This window comes from Chaetodon trifascialis, chromosome 16 (genome assembly GCF_039877785.1).
Source record: "Chaetodon trifascialis isolate fChaTrf1 chromosome 16, fChaTrf1.hap1, whole genome shotgun sequence".
Lineage (NCBI taxonomy): Eukaryota > Metazoa > Chordata > Actinopteri > Chaetodontiformes > Chaetodontidae > Chaetodon > Chaetodon trifascialis.
The window spans coordinates 12302403-12319265 of record NC_092071.1 but is presented as its reverse complement, the minus strand read 5'-3'; the positions used below and the strand labels follow the sequence as shown (position 1 = coordinate 12319265).

Below are 16863 nucleotides of genomic sequence, written 5' to 3'. Positions count from 1 at the left end.
AAGCAGCAGGTTGTCAGTTTAGTCACCGTCCTGTAGAGCTCTGTGTGCAACCCCTCATATGACATAATAGCCCTTGTGTCGAATCCCCCAGAGTACAAGTCCAGTTCAGACCGGAGCTGAACATGCAAATCAAGCTACAGGCTGAGAGAAGAGACAGTCAGGCGGTATGCACCAAAATCCAAGAGTCTGTGATCTGGTTGATAGATGTAACAGATAACTCCAGTCTGAGGTCTGTTGAAAGAAACACAAACAGGCCTTATTTGTCTAACTTTGCTGAGTTATCTGTGTTCCATGCTTCATGGGGTTCTGGTGGGACTTACAAAAGATATCCTGATGTCTCAGTAAACATGCTTCTCTAAACAGGCCTGAGGGTTTCTGAGAATTTTCTTGAGCTTTCTTCTGTCTTCTCTGTGTGTTTTTGATTTAATTTGTTTGCATACAGGTTATAATCCAATTATGGCCAAAATCACAGAAAAGCAGAAGTCTGATTAGGACGAGCTGACATTACATTCATGTTCTTTGGATCATAATCTGATGAATTGCTAGGGACACCCCATGCAGAATTCAACCTCAGACTCAACTTTTCTGGTGACGGTGGTTCTGTGGTTTACCCTGGTGCTTGTGTATAGCTTTGACAACATAATTATGACTTGAGGTGTTCTTTTTAACCTAAATGAGGAACCAATGTTTGCCGTGTTTGACAGGCCTGCTCCAGCCGTTGGATGACATATGCTACTACATGTGATGAAAAGGATATTGGCTAAAAATGTTTATCTTACTGTGCTAACATAGTTTATACATGGACACCTAATATTACTGTTTTAATTGCGTTATGACTGCGCTCTTGAGCTGCATGTAACCAAATATTTAAGGGGTAGATAACCAGTGTGGAGTTTAAATTTAGCAGCTTACTTTTACAGTACAAAAAGGCAGGACAAGTACCACCCTTAAGGGTTAAAATATGACAACAGTAACGTAATGTGGCAGTAAACTCACTAAGTCCAACGGGAACTAGTGCGCAGCGCGCTCACTACACTGTGCGCACTGCGCGTCCCCCCAGTGTGACGAGGCGAGGTCACAAGCTCCCGCACAGCCCCTGAGCCGTTCACACACTTCCCCACAGGGAGGGCGGTTCCTAAGCCCAATACGAGGAGGGAGGCACACGGGATCAGCAGGACGAAGCCTCAAACTCTCACTCAAACACCGACTCAAAGTTTCTGGAAGCTGTTGCGTCTCAGATCCGACAGGTGGGATGACCAATCACCCGGCACACTCCAACGGCATGCAGAGCCTCCGGAAGGAGCACCTGTATAAGGTCCTGGTGATCGGAGACCTGGGGGTGGGGAAGACTTCCATCATCAGGCGGTACGTCCACCAGACCTACTCCACCAATTACCGAGCCACCATCGGAGTGGACTTTGCCCTGAAGGTGCTGAACTGGGACTCTGAGATTGTCCGGCTCCAACTGTGGGACATTGCAGGTGGGGCAGAGAAGAAATTGAACATGTTTAATGTATTTCATTTTACGGATATAAAGTTATCATCTGCTGCTGCTATCAGCAACTGAAACTCGTCCAATACAGCTCATTGATGGGTGTAATGCAGTACTATTGCACACCATTATTCAAGGTATTCAAGGTATTTTTGTGTTTAAAATGTACAAGAATTAAGACACAGTTTCATATTCTCTTGATGTTCAGCTTGTCACAGTTCCTGAAGTATTGATGCTTTGGGGAGATATGCCTTATCTTCAGATTGACAGTGAGGTGTGACCGTTGTAAAATTACGAAACATTCATAGCTGAAAGCTGCACTGTCACTGTGGAGAGCTGGTATCTGACACAAACAGTATCCTCTCTCTCTCTCTCTCTCTCTCTCTCTCTCTCTCTCTCTCACTCACTCACACACACACACACACACACACACACACACACACACACACAGGCACACTGTTGCTTCAGGAAGAGCAGTACACTGTCATTCAATCACTAATTCAAGGTATGTTGCTGCATCATGTGATTATGCCCATGTGAGGGAGATTTAAAGGCCAGTCACAGGAGTGTCATTGAAGCCGAAAAAGAAAACAAATCATTGCTCAGTGACACCAGAAACACGCAGCCACATGCTTCAAGCAGTGAATTTGGATCCATCAAATGAGATTATAAATCTGCTTTAGTCTTGTCTACCTGCATGAAATGTCTGGTAGGAGTGTCATTAACAGAGTGGTAAATTTCACATGGAAAGCTTTTCAATTTCACCATCAGTTGAATGACATTGAATGACAGCGTGTCAGGTGACACGTGTGACGCGTGCATCTGTCTGCCACACCACCGCAGTCGAGGGTTCCTTGTGAGTGATGAAAATCATTCGTTCATTCTCTTGCATGAAAGGAGGAAGTTCTCAATCCATGTCCTGTCAGATTTTCCATTTCCTCTTACTCGCGAGGCAAATGGCAGCGTTTTGTCCTTGTCAGAGTATTTTCAGCAAAGCCATAAGTGGACTTTCAGGCATTAATATTTATCAACCATGTAAACTTTTCTGCTGAGGGCATGATATGTAAAACGAGCCGGATGCACACGCCCACATGCAGGTCCAACAAGTACTCACATTAGACAGCAGAACACACACCCCGGGGGAATGTCATGTTGACAGCTGTTGTAACCCGCTCCGCAGGCACCTCTTTTCCATTCCCTGCACAATACACAGCAGGAACGACCACACATACATGCATACATGCACAAAGACATTGCACATGGTTATAATCTAACAGATGCATTGTATAAATATGGCAATAGTCGAGGTTAAAGGTTAGTTTTATTGCAAGTCAGGGCAAAATACAGGTTTAATTTAAGTAGGCCTATTATCAGCAGGAACAAGCAGTTGCATTGACCATCTGGTTAAGTGCAACGTGACAGGAATTTGCTGTTTCATAGGAATGCAGCCCCTGCTAACTGCAGTCCTAATGCCAGCTGCATTAGCTGTTTTGCTGCGAAAGTGGAGGAAAACAATGAGAATCTCTTGTCAAACTGATGGCCGAGAATAACAATGTTTCCACACTAATGAATGAGGCTCTGTGTGCATGTGTATGTGCATGTGTATGTGCATGTGTATGTGTATGTGTATGTGTATGTGTATGTGTATGTGTGTGTGTGTGTGTGTTCATCACAGGTCAGGAACGGTTTGGAAACATGACGCGAGTGTACTACCGTGAAGCCATGGGAGCCTTCATAGTGTTCGATGTGACACGGCACACGACCTTTGAGGCCGTCATCAAGTGGAAAGAGGACCTGGACTCCAAGCTAATGCTGGCCGATGGACAGAGCATTGCCACTGTGCTGCTGGCTAATAAGTGTGACCAGGGCAGGGAGCTGAGCAGCAACGGCATCAAAATGGACCAGTTCTGCAAAGACCATGGCTTTGTCGGGTGGTTTGAGACATCTGCTAAGGTGAGAACAGAGCGTGGTTGAGATATTCTTGTTTGCCCGTCATTTGCAATGTGTGAAGAGGAAAGTATTCCTGCCTTTCCCTGGGGCCTTTGTAATAATGAATAGTTTGCCGTTTGGGGAAATACTTTACTTTCTTGCAGAGAGTTAGATGAGAAGATCGATCCCACTGTCATATCTGCCAGGTAGATAGGAACCCGGGGCCAGGAGACAATTAGCTTAGCTGAGCATAATGACTGGAAATATGGGAAACATCTAGCCTGACTCTGTCTAAAGCTAACAATCTCCATCTACCAGCACCTCTAATTGTCACTAATTGATATATTTTGTTTGTTTAATCTGCACAAAAGTGTAAAAGCAGCAATATGTAGTTTTATAAGTAGTTATATGCAGGTTTATTTCATAGCTGGGCATAGTGATTTATATTGTAATTAATGAGCTTCAGAGGTGCCGTGGGGCAGATTTTATACGCTCACACAAATAAGGCTAGATGTTCCCCTTGTTTTCAGTCTTTATGCTAAGCTAAGCTAACTGACTTCATATTTAACAGATAGACATAAGCGTGATATCTATCTTCTCATATAACTGTGTATGTCCCAAAATGTTGAAGTATTGCTTTAGTCACCAACATCACAATGAAAGGGCCAGACTGAAGGCCTTTGCAGTGAGTGGCTGACGCGCTCAGTGGAGCTCATCTCCCACTCAGGTTACTTCAGTCAGTGAAAAACATCCCAACAGAGCCAACTGGAATTTCATATCTTCACGGAAAGTGGCTCTGATACATTCACAAAGCAGGCTCAGAACAAGTTATTGAAGTGAAAAGTTAAAAGTCTGAGAGGATTGAGAGGAGTTCGTCCAATCAAAGAAAAGTAATTTAATTTTTCTCTCCTTGAGTAGATTCAAAGTCGTATAAAAAAAGAGTTCGACCACGTCACATATATATTTTGTATCTGCTCTACGGTGGAAGCTTCATCAAACTTTTATTGATTGAAATATTCAAATCCAAAAACTCTGTAGTGCTAACACCCAGCTATAACTTCTACAAATGTTATCTTCCTTCACACATCCTCTGTTGACACTAATGTGCTGCCGCTCAGGTGGCATCGAGACTCAACATTCTGAAAGGTCAAAGGTTAGAAGGTCCAGGTTCAGCCAGAGGTGTAGGAGGTTGGTTGTGCAAACAGACGTACATACCCTTCTTTGGTAGCAGTTAGAAAAAAATGTTTACAGCATTCATATGAAGTAGTTTCAAACACATTAAGGTGCACACATGCTGTTGTTCTCATGAAGGTGATGGCATGCTGACAGCAAGGGAAATGAAGTTGGAACATTTTGTGCTTTACAGGCTTAACTTTTCCAAACAGAATCCGTTAAAATAACATTTTCCAAAGGTCCATCATATGTTTACTTCTTTTACTTGAGACATCTTTTTCTTGGGGTCACAGTCTTTTACTTTTGTCATTGTGCAATTATACGGACAATCCAAATGCCAGACAGGATTTAAGCAAAAAACTCACTACAGTTAATCTATTCAGGACAATCTCAACATCGCTGAAGCTGCAAACTTCCTGGTCAAGCACATCATGGCCACAGAGAGCGACATCCTGAAGAGCGTGATACCAGACACCATCTCGCCGCAGCTCAACCCCAACAGGCAGATGAGCTGCTCTGGCTGCTTCAAATAATGAAAAGAGATGAGCGACGGCGGGACCGAACAGATTGGAGACACAGTAGGACGAAGAGGCACAAGCACACCACACGGCCCTCCGAGCCTTAGCTGCGGTACAGTTTGCCTTCTTTGGTCCAAACCAGAGTTGAAGACTTTAGTTTTCTGCATGTTTGTATTCTCAGTGCAATCAAAACAGAGTTTTTGGAACTTAAAATCACACAGACTCAGAGGTTTTGGTAACTCGTTTAAAGTCCTTGGCTCTCTTTACCTTCACCTCCACACACTACTTGGTGAAAAAGTGAGACCTCTTGTACCGATGGTCTGCAAGAGCCAAAGAAAGCCACATTCAGCGGATCCCAGAGTTGCTGTTGTATAATTATGTGAATTTTGCACATGCATTGCTTTTTTTATCGTAATTGTAATTTATTTACAGCATGCTTTTTGAGTGTAATGCTGGTTAATGTATTATGTTATTTTGCTTTAAACCTTTCCAGCAACTGACTATTGTGTAAAGCATATTTAAAATCAGGCAGTAACAACACATGTATTTATAGCAACAGCTCGGTCGGGGCGACTGCAAAGGAAAGGAGGGTTAAACACACAGAAACCATCTGTCCAGTGTCACTATTTCTTTTAAAGCCAGTGGGTGGTTCCTCAGGAGTCGTTCAGGTTTAAATAATCAAAGGTGTGACGCCTTTCCAGCTGTTTTGAAGGCTTTCCTGGCCAACCTCTGCAGGCAGTTTGCTGACATGGGGGTGTTGTCAGCTGATTAAGTTCACCTGGGCCTGTGGGCTATAAAAGGTGGCCCATGTGCTTCTGCATGTCTCTCCCTTCCTGGAGCTCAAGTCCTCCCTGCATCACTTTCTTTCGGTTTGCACCCATAACACCTCCATCGCACAGTAAGCACACATCCATGCACTGCTTCCATTGCTCAGCGGCACACTCTTGTAAACTCTTGTTGTTTTAAGTAAATCTCTTCGGTGGACTCACTCCTTGTTGAATTCGCTGAGCCAGTTTGGGACAAAAGGCTTGTCAGACATGTTTCCTTGCTAATGGATGAGAGCGGTTGTCCTGCTGTGTATAATTTGCCCTCGTAGCCACAATATTTCTTATCAAGGTTACTTCTTTTCTTTTTTAGAACTGGCTAATTTGTGTTTGCGTGTTATTTTCCTTCATCAGGAGGAAAATTGTGTTGATTGTCTGAATGTAAACTGGACACTCTCATGAGTTCACTTGCCAAAGCTGAACCCTCTGTATCCATGGTAACTAGATCAAGTCTTTTTTTATGGGTATCCTCTAACGTCTTTGTGAAGCTATTTCTCGCTGAACCCACAACCATACAGACACACACGCACACATACACACATTTTTTTTTTCCACCCTCCATGTCTTTGTTGCTTTTTTTACCTCATCCTTTCTCCTCTCCCACTCCGCTCTATCCTCCATTATTGTTTCTCATCCTGGAAAATTTTCTGTCCTCTCTAAATATGGCTGCTTCCAGTGTCTTGCTTTCATATGTCCCCTGCCCCTTTTCTCTCACACGCAGTATGTACAAGACATCTTAGAAACCATGCACAGGCTCAACTACACACCCACAGATGCAGTACTTTTATTGATCTTCCAACAAGTTGATTCTGGCTGCATGTTTGAGAAGTTGTTTTCCTCTTTTTGGTGACCCTGCACCTCTGTGGTACTTGGTAGTAGTGTCTTCTAAAAGGCTAGGTAGTCAAATCCACTATCATCAATCTACATATACTGAAGTTTATATATACCCACGTCCCTGAGTGAACAATGTGCCAAAGCTGGATAAAATCAGTAGGTTTGTAGGGGCCCAATGATGTTACATTTTTTCCGGTGGTCGCTGTTCATCAGTGCTGTTTGCACAGGGTTTGTAAGCCTGATCACAACAGTGTCATGTGCTGCTGTGTGAGTCCTTTGTGGTGATGTTCAGCACGCACATGAGAGCCCGACAGACTAAAACAATGCAGTTACAATTCCACAGTGTTCATTTGGCTCGTCATGAGGGTGTGTGACATCATGCACCATGTAGATGTTTGGACTGATTTGAACTCACACACACACACACACACACACACACACACACACACACACACACACACACACACACACACACACACACACACACACACGTGCGCCTGTCTTTGAGGGACGATACTGTGACCACTGATTTAATGTTACTGTCTTCAGCTGATTGCACCACTTGGGGATTGTTCTTGTTCATTATTTATTATACAGCAGTATGAAATAAATTAAGTAATTTCACGTGTCCCTGTTTTTGTAACACATTCATATAACGTGACCCCACGTGCCATTTAACCTTAAACCAGAGCATTTCACAGCCTCATGATCAGCGTCAAGCTTTACTGAAGCTTCACAAATCTCTGTAAGAGACAGTGAAGCAGCTTCTAAATGTTATTAGTTTATACTGAGAAATGCGTGAGTGTGTCTGTCTGTGTGAGAGGATGTGTATTACTCAGGTTGTGGCGACATAAATCCTGCTTCCTTATGGTGACAAAATGCATGTCCCCATAATGTAAATCATTCAATTTTAGGATGAAGACTTGGGTTTAGTTTAGGGTAAGTTGTGGTGATAGTGAGAGAAAGTGTCCAAGAAATGAATGTAAGTCTATGTAATGTCCCCAAAAGTGATGGAAACACAACTGTCTGTCTGTGTGTGTGTGTGTGTGGGTGTGTGTGTGTCTTAAGGCTGATCCAGGATTCTCAGGTTCTCATTAGGGAGCCACATGACTGCGTGGATTATTCTCTGCCTCAGGGATTAGATTTGGTCGTCTGCTCTTGGCTCATGTTAAGACATCACCACCAACAACCCATCAAATGATCCAAAGACGCTATATAACCACTTTGGAATGAGTCTGTCATCTAAAATTCATCAATATCTAAAAGACATAAATAAGTCTTACATAAATTAAGCACATCGCTCTAGATACGAGCTCACTCTTTACTTAATGTTCTTAATGTTGATGAAGTCGTGAGAGTGTGCTGGGTAATTACATTTCAAAGCTGTAATTGAAAAATTAATACAATTAAATGTTAATTTCATTTTGGAAGAAAATCCTCCAAAGTTTTGGTCGGTTAACTCTTCCTATGACAACAGCTGGCATAGATCTAACTATTCATTACTGGGATTATGAGCCCAACATATTGTGTTCGCTGTGGTTGTTCGGCTCTGCCAGAGAACCACCTCCAGAAAACACCCACATATTCTCTGGGAGAGAAAGAGAGAGAGAAAGACGTTGGAGGGTAGTAACAAAATGACATGGAATAAAATCTCAAATCTTGCAATTACAAAAGGTTACAGACAGCTTATCAAGAGCGCATGCAGGTAACCTAAACACAAGCAGATGCACCGAATGAGTCACATATCCACCGCATTTGAAATGTTCCTCAGACCAAATTCTCACAGATTATAACTGATAACTCTCAGTTAGATCAGAACGCGCTCAGCCAGCTCAATCACATGTAGAAAGTTGCATAATTCAGCTGCAAGAAGTCCAGATGACAGAAGTGACGAGAACTGATTTGATCAAGCGTCTTTCACCCTGCTCTCACTGCTGCTCTCTAATTGTTCATGTGGTGCCATCTGTTGTCAAATTAGCAGCACCGCAGGCATTTTGTTCATTTCAGAGTAGCTTGAAAATTCATAGATGAAGGTATTGATCGAAAACAACCCCCCCCCCTTTTCATTTTTGTTGGTAGGCTGTTTATTAGCTAACTTCTCCTTTATTTGGAAATATACAAATTATACTAACCTAAACTTCCATCCATCCATCCATCCATCCATCCATCTTCTATGCCGCTTATCCCTTTCGGGGTCGCGGGGGGGCCGGAGCCTATCTCGGCTGTCAACGGGCGAGAGGCGGGGTACACCCTGGACCGGTTGCCAGCCGATCGCAGGGCACATACACACACCATTCACACTCACACTCACACATAGGGGCAATTTAGAGTCACCAATCAACCTAATGAGCATGGTTTTGGTCTGTGGGAGGAAGCCGGAGTACCCGGGGAGAACCCACGCATGCACGGGAAGAACATGCAAACTTCACACAGAAAGGCCCGACCTGGGAATCAAACCTGCGACCTTCTTGCTGTGAGGCATGCGCACTACCTGCTGCACCACCGTGCAGCCCTAACCTAAACTTTTATGGCCTAATAGGGTGACATATAACCAGGACTGACTCATAGTGTCTCTCACGGGAAATGTCATTTCTACAGAAAAACCACAAAGATAAACGCTGTTGGATGTCCACTCAGAAACACACACAAACATTTGCACACATGCATACTTCTAGCCTGCATTATTGTCATAATGCATTCCCTGGGCCCTCACTTGAACCTTATCCATCACAACTACATGCCTAACCCAAACCCTGACCGAACAATACTTCTAACCTAACCCTTAAACCAAGTCTTAACCTTCAAACAGCCCTTTGAAGTTGTGAGGACCAGCAAAAATGTCCCTTTCCACTTCTTTTTTTCCAAGACTGTCCTCACTCTGATGGTTAAAAACACCTCACTATGTAGCAAGAATGTTGACTTACCCAAACCATAACCGCCTTAACTCAAGTAAGTTCAATGATTTACGTTATGTGGGCTTGTGTTTGTTTCCATAAGGAAGATGAGTCCCCACAATGTGACTGTGTAAACAGACATATGTCTCCACAAAGTGAGTAATACACACACAGAGACACAAACGTTTAAGAAAAGTGCAGCCACTTGGGAATGACTGGATTTGAAACTTAATGACATGCGTGTGAACACCAGCACATGCCTTCCTGAGCAAATGACCTCTGTTAGGGTGACTTTCACATCTTTGAGCCCTGGGACCTCAGCAACTCTCGGTTCCCACTCCCTCATGCCAAAATCTATTAGGCCAAGTTGATCTTCCTTTAATTCTCTCTTTATGATAGGGGCTTGAATATTAAGTGAGCACGACCAACGTTACTGTGATTTACAGATATAAGTACAGTTTTCTAATCACATGGGGAGTATTACACTATGTTTGCTTGCATGAAAGAAAATTTAGAGATGAAATATCAGTCTCAGCTCATTAAAATAGCCTCCAGAGAGAGAGGGAGAGAGAGTGAAGGAAAGAGGAGGAGTGAAGAAAGAGTGAGAAGAGAGAAACTCAGAAAGTAAATTAAAAGTAACAGAGGAGTGGGAGAGAGTGACTGAGGTTCAGGAGGGAGACACATGAAAGACGAAGCGCAGTATTAAATCATTAATACATCTGTCCAGGTTGAAAGATGAGTCCTCTGAAGACCCCATGAGCTATTCATCACTCACATGGAACACTGGCAGATTTTACATCTCATTAAGCTACTGATGGTTTTTCAATAACACTGCATTGCGCTAACAATCACCTTTATAAATGGAGCGCCATAACAAACATCTTTTATACTGTTTGGAGTATTTTTTTTTTCTGTTTTAATGTTGATTGGTTCAGTCTCACTTTTGCTTCAAAAATGCAGGAATCCATTTGGACATTGTCATAGAAAGATACAGTGATTTTTGTGTGTTAAAGATACATGAACACAGTGGAAAAGCAGCTTGTGCAGCATATACTGTAGTACGCATCTGTCCAGCCCTCAATTCACTGTACATGCACTGCCACTAGAGGGCAATAAGCACCAGCGTTATGATGCTTCACTTTGACTGAATGTGCAGTCTGCGTGTTGGGCAGACTCGACCACTAGACGTTTTAGCGCCCTCAAACCTCACTGTTGTTCAAAATACAACGTGGTTATTCAGTGTTTTGTTCATGAAGTCAATGCAATCCTGATTTCTGAATGTGTATTTACAGTATCTTCGTTTCATTTTCTACACAAATTTAAGAACAGCTGCACTGTGATGATTGTAATGAGTGAAAATAAATCTATAAATACTATATGAACATATAATACAGTCAAATTCGATCATGAGGAATCAGTAATTGCAAAGCTGTCCTGAGTGTCAAATATCCACTATAAGCAGGGGAGAAACAGGTAAAAGGTTATCTATGAGTAATGAATAAGGTGCACAAAGCCAATAGAAATAAATTTGCTCTTGACTGTGCAGGAGACACAAAGTATGAACATAAATCTGCTTGTGCTGAATCCATCAATTACCTATTGCTTCACTGTTCACTTGACCCTTGACAGTAATTTAGATAAGGGTGTTAAAGATAACCACATTGAGGGTAACACAATATACCATCCAATAGAAATGGAAATCCTAAACATGCAGGACAGACATAATGTGGGACTTGTTTGATGATTACAACGATTATAAAAGCGTGCTTTGTTCATGTATAAATGCTCTGCTAAGAGACCGTTTCTTTAGACAGCACATTGAACACACTTGGGCAAATGTGAGGTCTGTTTTAGTGAGTCAAAGCAAAGCTGTCAGAGGTGTGTGCAGCCTAGAAGAGCTGTGTCACTGTGGTCGTGCGACCACAATGACAGCCTGAAATATGACAGCCAGACATACGACCAGAGGGTAAACACGGCACACTGTGCCAAGTCTATTTGTTGACTTGTCTGGTTTTGGTGCAAAATACCACTCTATAAAGAGAGAGGACAACCAAGACTGTCTGAAGGAGGTATGGTATGTTGAATTTTGCTATTAACACCTGAGAGCCTACTGTGTCAAACTGTATCAAAATGTTTTTGAAAACAATTAAAGTACATACGTGCTGTGTAAGAATAAAATGTGTCATACTGAGGTAATCAGGCAGTGAAGCACACACAAATACAATACATAACATAGACAACTGTTCCCTTTGATTTAGGATTAAAGTTGTGATTGTCTCAGTGCTAAAATCTTAACATTCTCGATATGCACGTTTGCAAAGCTGGAGGGTCATCAAAGACTTAAAACTGGTGGAAATGACTGGTTTTGGACACCTGGAATGCATTCCTGACCCCTGCAAGTCTTGTTTTTTAAATTGAAAAGGGCAGGAGGAGTTCATTAAAACATGTGCTGATTACAGCCTTCTCGTCATAAACGTTTTGTCATACATGATAAAATTACAGGTATGCCTCTGCCTTGGTTTGCAGACAGTACTCAGTCCACACTCTGTGGTTATGTCTTCAGATACTGTATGATACAGGGTGGACCGTATGGGTTTCGCACACAGCTACAGTTATGTGTGCCAGAGGTGAATCTAAAGGGATTGCTGACCATCTCCTGTGGGTGTGTCCCTGCTAGAGCTGGATGAAGCCACCTTAGACGCCTTATACTCATCAAGGCTCACAGAACAGGCCTGGGGCTGGAGTGGCAACCCACTTTGTGAAAGGAGTGCGTCTATGTGGGGGAAAAAAGAGGACAAAGGGCAGTCTGGGGAGGTGTATTTGGCCAACACCTGGAGCTGCTGTGGCTGCAGGTTGGCTTCGCTGCAGACCCTCTGGCATAAGGCAGAGACACTGTGACATGTTTTCAACTTCAGCTGGCCCAGCTGGCTCTTCTCCATCATCAGTTTCTCCCTCTCTGTCTTCTGCAACATACATATGCAGCAGAACACAGTCTGTTTAGCACGCCTGTAAACAAGAAGCAGCTTAATAAACATGTATTGATTAATAAAAACTTGTTTTTTACCAGCTTGTTGATTTCACACTGCAGATTATATATGCAGTCCAGTTTCCTTTTGCGACAACGCTGAGCTGCCAGTCGGTTTTTGCTGCGCCGTCTCATGTCGTGGACAAACTCCAGCTGTTCACGCGTAAAGACCTGTTGCTTCAGCAGCTGTTGGAAGTCATTTCTGCTCAGATCCACAATCCAGTCTACAGAGAACGGCAACTGCACCTGAGGACACCCAGACAGGAAATGAGGGTTATACAAGAAAGTAGAGCCGAAATCAATGTTTTTTATACATATTTTTTTATATTCACACTGTGGTTGACATGGAGCTTTCACTGTATCTCTTTCAAACTAGTCTAGATTGGCGGAAATGCATGTTTTGTGGAATTATTGACACTGAAGGCACTCAGATAACCTGCAAGCATAGAGCACATACATATAGTAATCACATCAATTGATCATTGTCAGCGTGTGTTTCTTGAGTCTGAAGAGAATAAATCTAATCTTAGGACATCATTCAATTAATTGCAATACAAATTCCAAAATATTTAAAGATCAAAAATGCATGTAGAGCTTTCTGTATGTGGAGGAAAAGAAGTTGTATGAGGCAAAGTCAAAATGCATGTTCAGACAGTCTGTTATATTTTTACCATGCTGTTAATTATTAACTCTAAAAAACGAGGAGTTAATGTTTAAAAGCAGAGGCGGGCTTATACTGGGTTTTTCCTGCTGCCAAAGTGTGGCAGGAAGTGTACACTCACCAGATTTAATCTAGTGCAAATAAAATCACTCCTTCTCCTCTGAAACGACTTTGTCAGCACACTCGCTGCACTCTTCATACTGTCCGTCAGTCTGGACATGAAGCACGAGGAGTTCCTCAAAGTTGGTGTTTGTTTCGCCTGTAGTCATTGGTAACAGGCTGAGCTGTCAATTTCTGCTGAACTGGACTCTGAACCAATTAGTAAGGCATATGCACACACCACCCGTACCAAACTTTCTTATCTTATACAAACTTCAGGAATGGTGAGCTTGCTGACGTTTATTGACACAGATTAATTTTAGCACACAGTGAACCACACAAGGTGGTGTGTAGAAGAACAGAGCCTTAGCAGACTTGAATCACAGTTTAACTGCTCACCTGTTTGGCCCTCTCTCTCGTGTATGCCTCGCTGTCCCCTTCAGTTTCTGTCTCTGAGTCTCCGTCCTCCCCCGAGTTGAGGGATGACACGCCTGACTGAGAAGCCCCCTCGCACTCAGATAGCTCTGCTCCCTTCCATAAACATTTGCTTTGGTCCAGATCCTGCAAAAAGGGGCAGCTGGTGCTTGTGGAGCTGAGGTTGACTTGGAAGTTCAGCCACTCTAAGGATGTGCTCCGTGCCCGTCCACTCCCTGTGTCGGAAGAACTTCCTGCATCAGGGTCCTGGAAGCCCGCGTCAGAGCCCAGCCGCTTGGCCAGGTGCTCGGCCACCTCCCTTTCCGTGGTGCTCCTTTCTCTGGCGTTATTTGCTCCCTCCATGCAGCCTGTTTGTCCTCCTTTTCCTCTCTCTAGCCATCCAGAATCTTTCTCTTCATCTATTATTTTCCACTCGGCTTCTCCTTGTTCCTCTGCCTTTTGATGAATGGATGTTGCTACCCGAGAGTCTCTTGTTTTCTTGTCCTCTGTAATGTCCATGACAAACCTCTCATGCCCCAGTGACCCAGTGATTGCAGAGCCTTCACCACAGGTCTTCAAGGAGCAATGGTTCAATATTAACCCTGATGGCCCCTTTCCCAGTGCTCTGCTCAGCCCTGAGGAGACTGCCTTGACATTGGATCTGTCTGAAAAGCCGTTGTCTTCTTCCCCTTCCATATGTCTTTCCTTCATACTCCATTTTCCCTGCTTTTCATTTGTTTCACTCTTAACCATATCAGCCTCACCCATGCCAATTTTCTTGTCTGGTATTTCACTTTTCCATGGGTCTTCAGGACTTCCTTTGCTCTGTCTGGGGGGGTTTGAGGTTGAATTTCCAGGGAGTTCAGCTTCAGTTTCATTCTTAACATTGCTGGCAGTGTTGGAGCGGGGCGAGCAGGAGAGATCAGAGTCATCCCTGATCACTGTTACTGGATTGTTCAGACTTTTCTCTGTGACACAAGTTTGCTTTCCACAAGCCAGCCGCCTTCGATACTTTGGACACAGCATAAAATGGTCATTTGTCCCTTCAGCTGCAGGTTTAAGAGCGCCCGCACTGTTTTGACTTCCCATTTTGCTGTTCACTGATTTGTTGCAGAGCCAAACCACTTCCTGCTGAGATGGTGAGTCAGCAACTGGTTTTGCTTCTTTCTCATCCAATATATCATCAGAGATTATGCCATGGTCTTCCTTTGATAATCGCCTTTTACATTTCTTCTTACAGCAGGTTTTTCTGAGAGAAGGGCCAGAGCCTTTGCTGGAGAAGAACTTAGGGAGGAGGAAATCAAAGCATGCCTCATCTAGGTCTCTGAAACCAAGAATGGATGCCGAATTGCGTATTTCCAAGACATCGTCCTTCCCGAAGAGGAGCTTGGATGTGTAGGCAAACTTCAGCAAGGGTTCAAAGCCAGCAGCTGTCACCTGTGAAAGGGGAAAAAATGACATAAACGTGTCTATCCTCTAGTTTGTTCTCAAGGATAGCAACAGGTCTGTCAGATAATCCTGCACACAAAATTGTAGCCCTAAACGTGGAAATCGAGAAAATCTGACTACAAATGTGTAGTGAAATAAATCTCATGATTGTAGGACTGTGCTGGCTCAGCAGCTAATACCAAAAATCCAGTTTCTGTGGCTTTTGCTTTTCTTAAATTGAAGAAGTTGGGTACCAGCAGGTCCTGCCATTTAAAGAGTCTGTTAGTGCAAATGAAATTAGAAAACTAGAAACATTTTCATAAAGGATCAGATCTTTTAAACAGCCGTATTAACAAGGCTAAACCTCGGTGTCCTCTTGAAGATCAGCGTTGTTTGTTTTTCTTTAACTTCAGGATTATTCCTAAAGCCCTGCTGGAGTCCCAGTTGGAACTATACTTTGTTCTATTTGGATGTCTTTACTGGTAGCAGACTGGAAACCACTAAGAACCACCAACACTTTAATGCTGAGAAGTAGTAGTGGTGTACTACATTAAGGGTTTTCTACACTGCGCTTCAAGGGCAAACTGCAGTCACAGAGAGGTGTGCACAAGGGGATAGGTCATGATTTTGGCATAAAAATACACAATTAATAAATCTCAGTCGGCCTATTTATCATCAACACTTAAGGAAATAAACCTTCCAGCCATTTTTCTCACTTCACATTTACAGTGTGGTTTTGTGAGGCCGTACGGCTTGTGTGCATCCACTCTCCATCTGTACCGCATAATGAGGTGACATCTCACCTCTTGTGGCAGAGTGATGACTGCTCCATGCTGTGAGAGGGAGGAGATCCTGTCTGTGAAGTACTCGCTGCAGGAGGCGAGCACTGAGCGGTGGGCTCTGAAACTCTGACCTTCCACCACCAACGTAACATCACACAGTGTGTCCCGGCAGCGCTGCTCGTCCAGGCAGCGCAGCACATGGGAGGAATGTGCCGTGGACTCAAATGTAAACACAGACGACCGGGGTGCAGACATGGTCATCAGGGACCCCTGTATGTACACACAAACACACAGGCTTATGGTTAACCATGTCTCCTCTGTAAGGTGACATTCTTAAAAAGTTATCCATTAAAAAAAGAAGAAAAACCAGCTTACCTTTCCAAAAAAAAAAAAATAGCTGACTTTATATATCCAAGTTTCTTAGCGTGTTAAAGAAAGTCCCAGCTGTCGAGCCCACATGGTTATTTCTAAATGGAATGCTGTCCAACCAGGCTACGTTTCCCAGAAAGCCTTATCTCAACTCGGCTACGAACTAAAAACTGAGCTTGACTCAGTCATATGGCCTGTGTGTGAGTATGTGAGAGGGAGGGAGGGGGAGAGAGGGAGAGAGAGAGAGGGAGAGAGAGAGAGAGAGAGAGGGAGAGAGAGAGAGAGAGTTTGTGTGTGTGAACATGTATTACTCATGTTGTGGGGACATAAATCTGTTTACACAGTCACATTGTGGGGACTTGCCTCACTTATGGGGACAAAGTGCAGGTCCCCATAATGTAAACTATCGCATTTTAGGGCG

The 16863-nt window shown here is 43.4% G+C and overlaps 2 protein-coding genes across 2 annotated transcripts; one reads left to right on the top strand and one right to left on the bottom strand.

The window, feature by feature from the left end:
• The first annotated feature begins 1109 nt into the window (after positions 1-1109).
• rab38b (RAB38b, member of RAS oncogene family) lies at positions 1110-7393 on the top strand. Its single transcript, XM_070982273.1, has 3 exons — positions 1110-1481; positions 3168-3445; positions 4978-7393. Exons 1-3 carry the CDS (start codon positions 1253-1255, stop codon positions 5125-5127), a joined length of 657 nt encoding a protein of 218 aa, XP_070838374.1. The 5' UTR covers positions 1110-1252; the 3' UTR covers positions 5128-7393.
• A 3456-nt stretch (positions 7394-10849) lies between these two features.
• bach1b (BTB and CNC homology 1, basic leucine zipper transcription factor 1 b) lies at positions 10850-16339 on the bottom strand. The gene is made up of 4 exons (XM_070982216.1): positions 16095-16339; positions 13849-15300; positions 12729-12935; positions 10850-12627 (listed from the first exon to the last, which is right to left on the bottom strand). The coding sequence occupies exons 1-4, from the start codon at positions 16332-16334 to the stop codon at positions 12298-12300; spliced, it is 2229 nt and encodes a 742-aa protein (XP_070838317.1). The 5' UTR covers positions 16335-16339; the 3' UTR covers positions 10850-12297.
• Between the last annotated feature and the right edge of the window lie 524 nt (positions 16340-16863).

What these genes read in the sequence shown, in the direction of transcription:
- bach1b (XM_070982216.1), bottom strand. Translation starts at nt 16,334, where the DNA reads ATGACCATGTCTGCACCCCGGTCGTCTGTGTTTACATTTGAGTCCACG. An exon ending in TCATCACTCTGCCACAAGAG is followed by an intron (nt 15,301 to 16,094) that starts GTGAGATGTCAC and finishes CCCCTTTCACAG; the next exon opens with GTGACAGCTGCTGGCTTTGA. An exon ending in CGAGAGAGAGGGCCAAACAG is followed by an intron (nt 12,936 to 13,848) that starts GTGAGCAGTTAA and finishes GGGTGTCCTCAG; the next exon opens with GTGCAGTTGCCGTTCTCTGT.
- rab38b (XM_070982273.1), top strand. Translation starts at nt 1,253, where the DNA reads ATGACCAATCACCCGGCACACTCCAACGGCATGCAGAGCCTCCGGAAG. An exon ending in CCAACTGTGGGACATTGCAG is followed by an intron (nt 1,482 to 3,167) that starts GTGGGGCAGAGA and finishes TGTTCATCACAG; the next exon opens with GTCAGGAACGGTTTGGAAAC. An exon ending in GGTTTGAGACATCTGCTAAG is followed by an intron (nt 3,446 to 4,977) that starts GTGAGAACAGAG and finishes TAATCTATTCAG; the next exon opens with GACAATCTCAACATCGCTGA.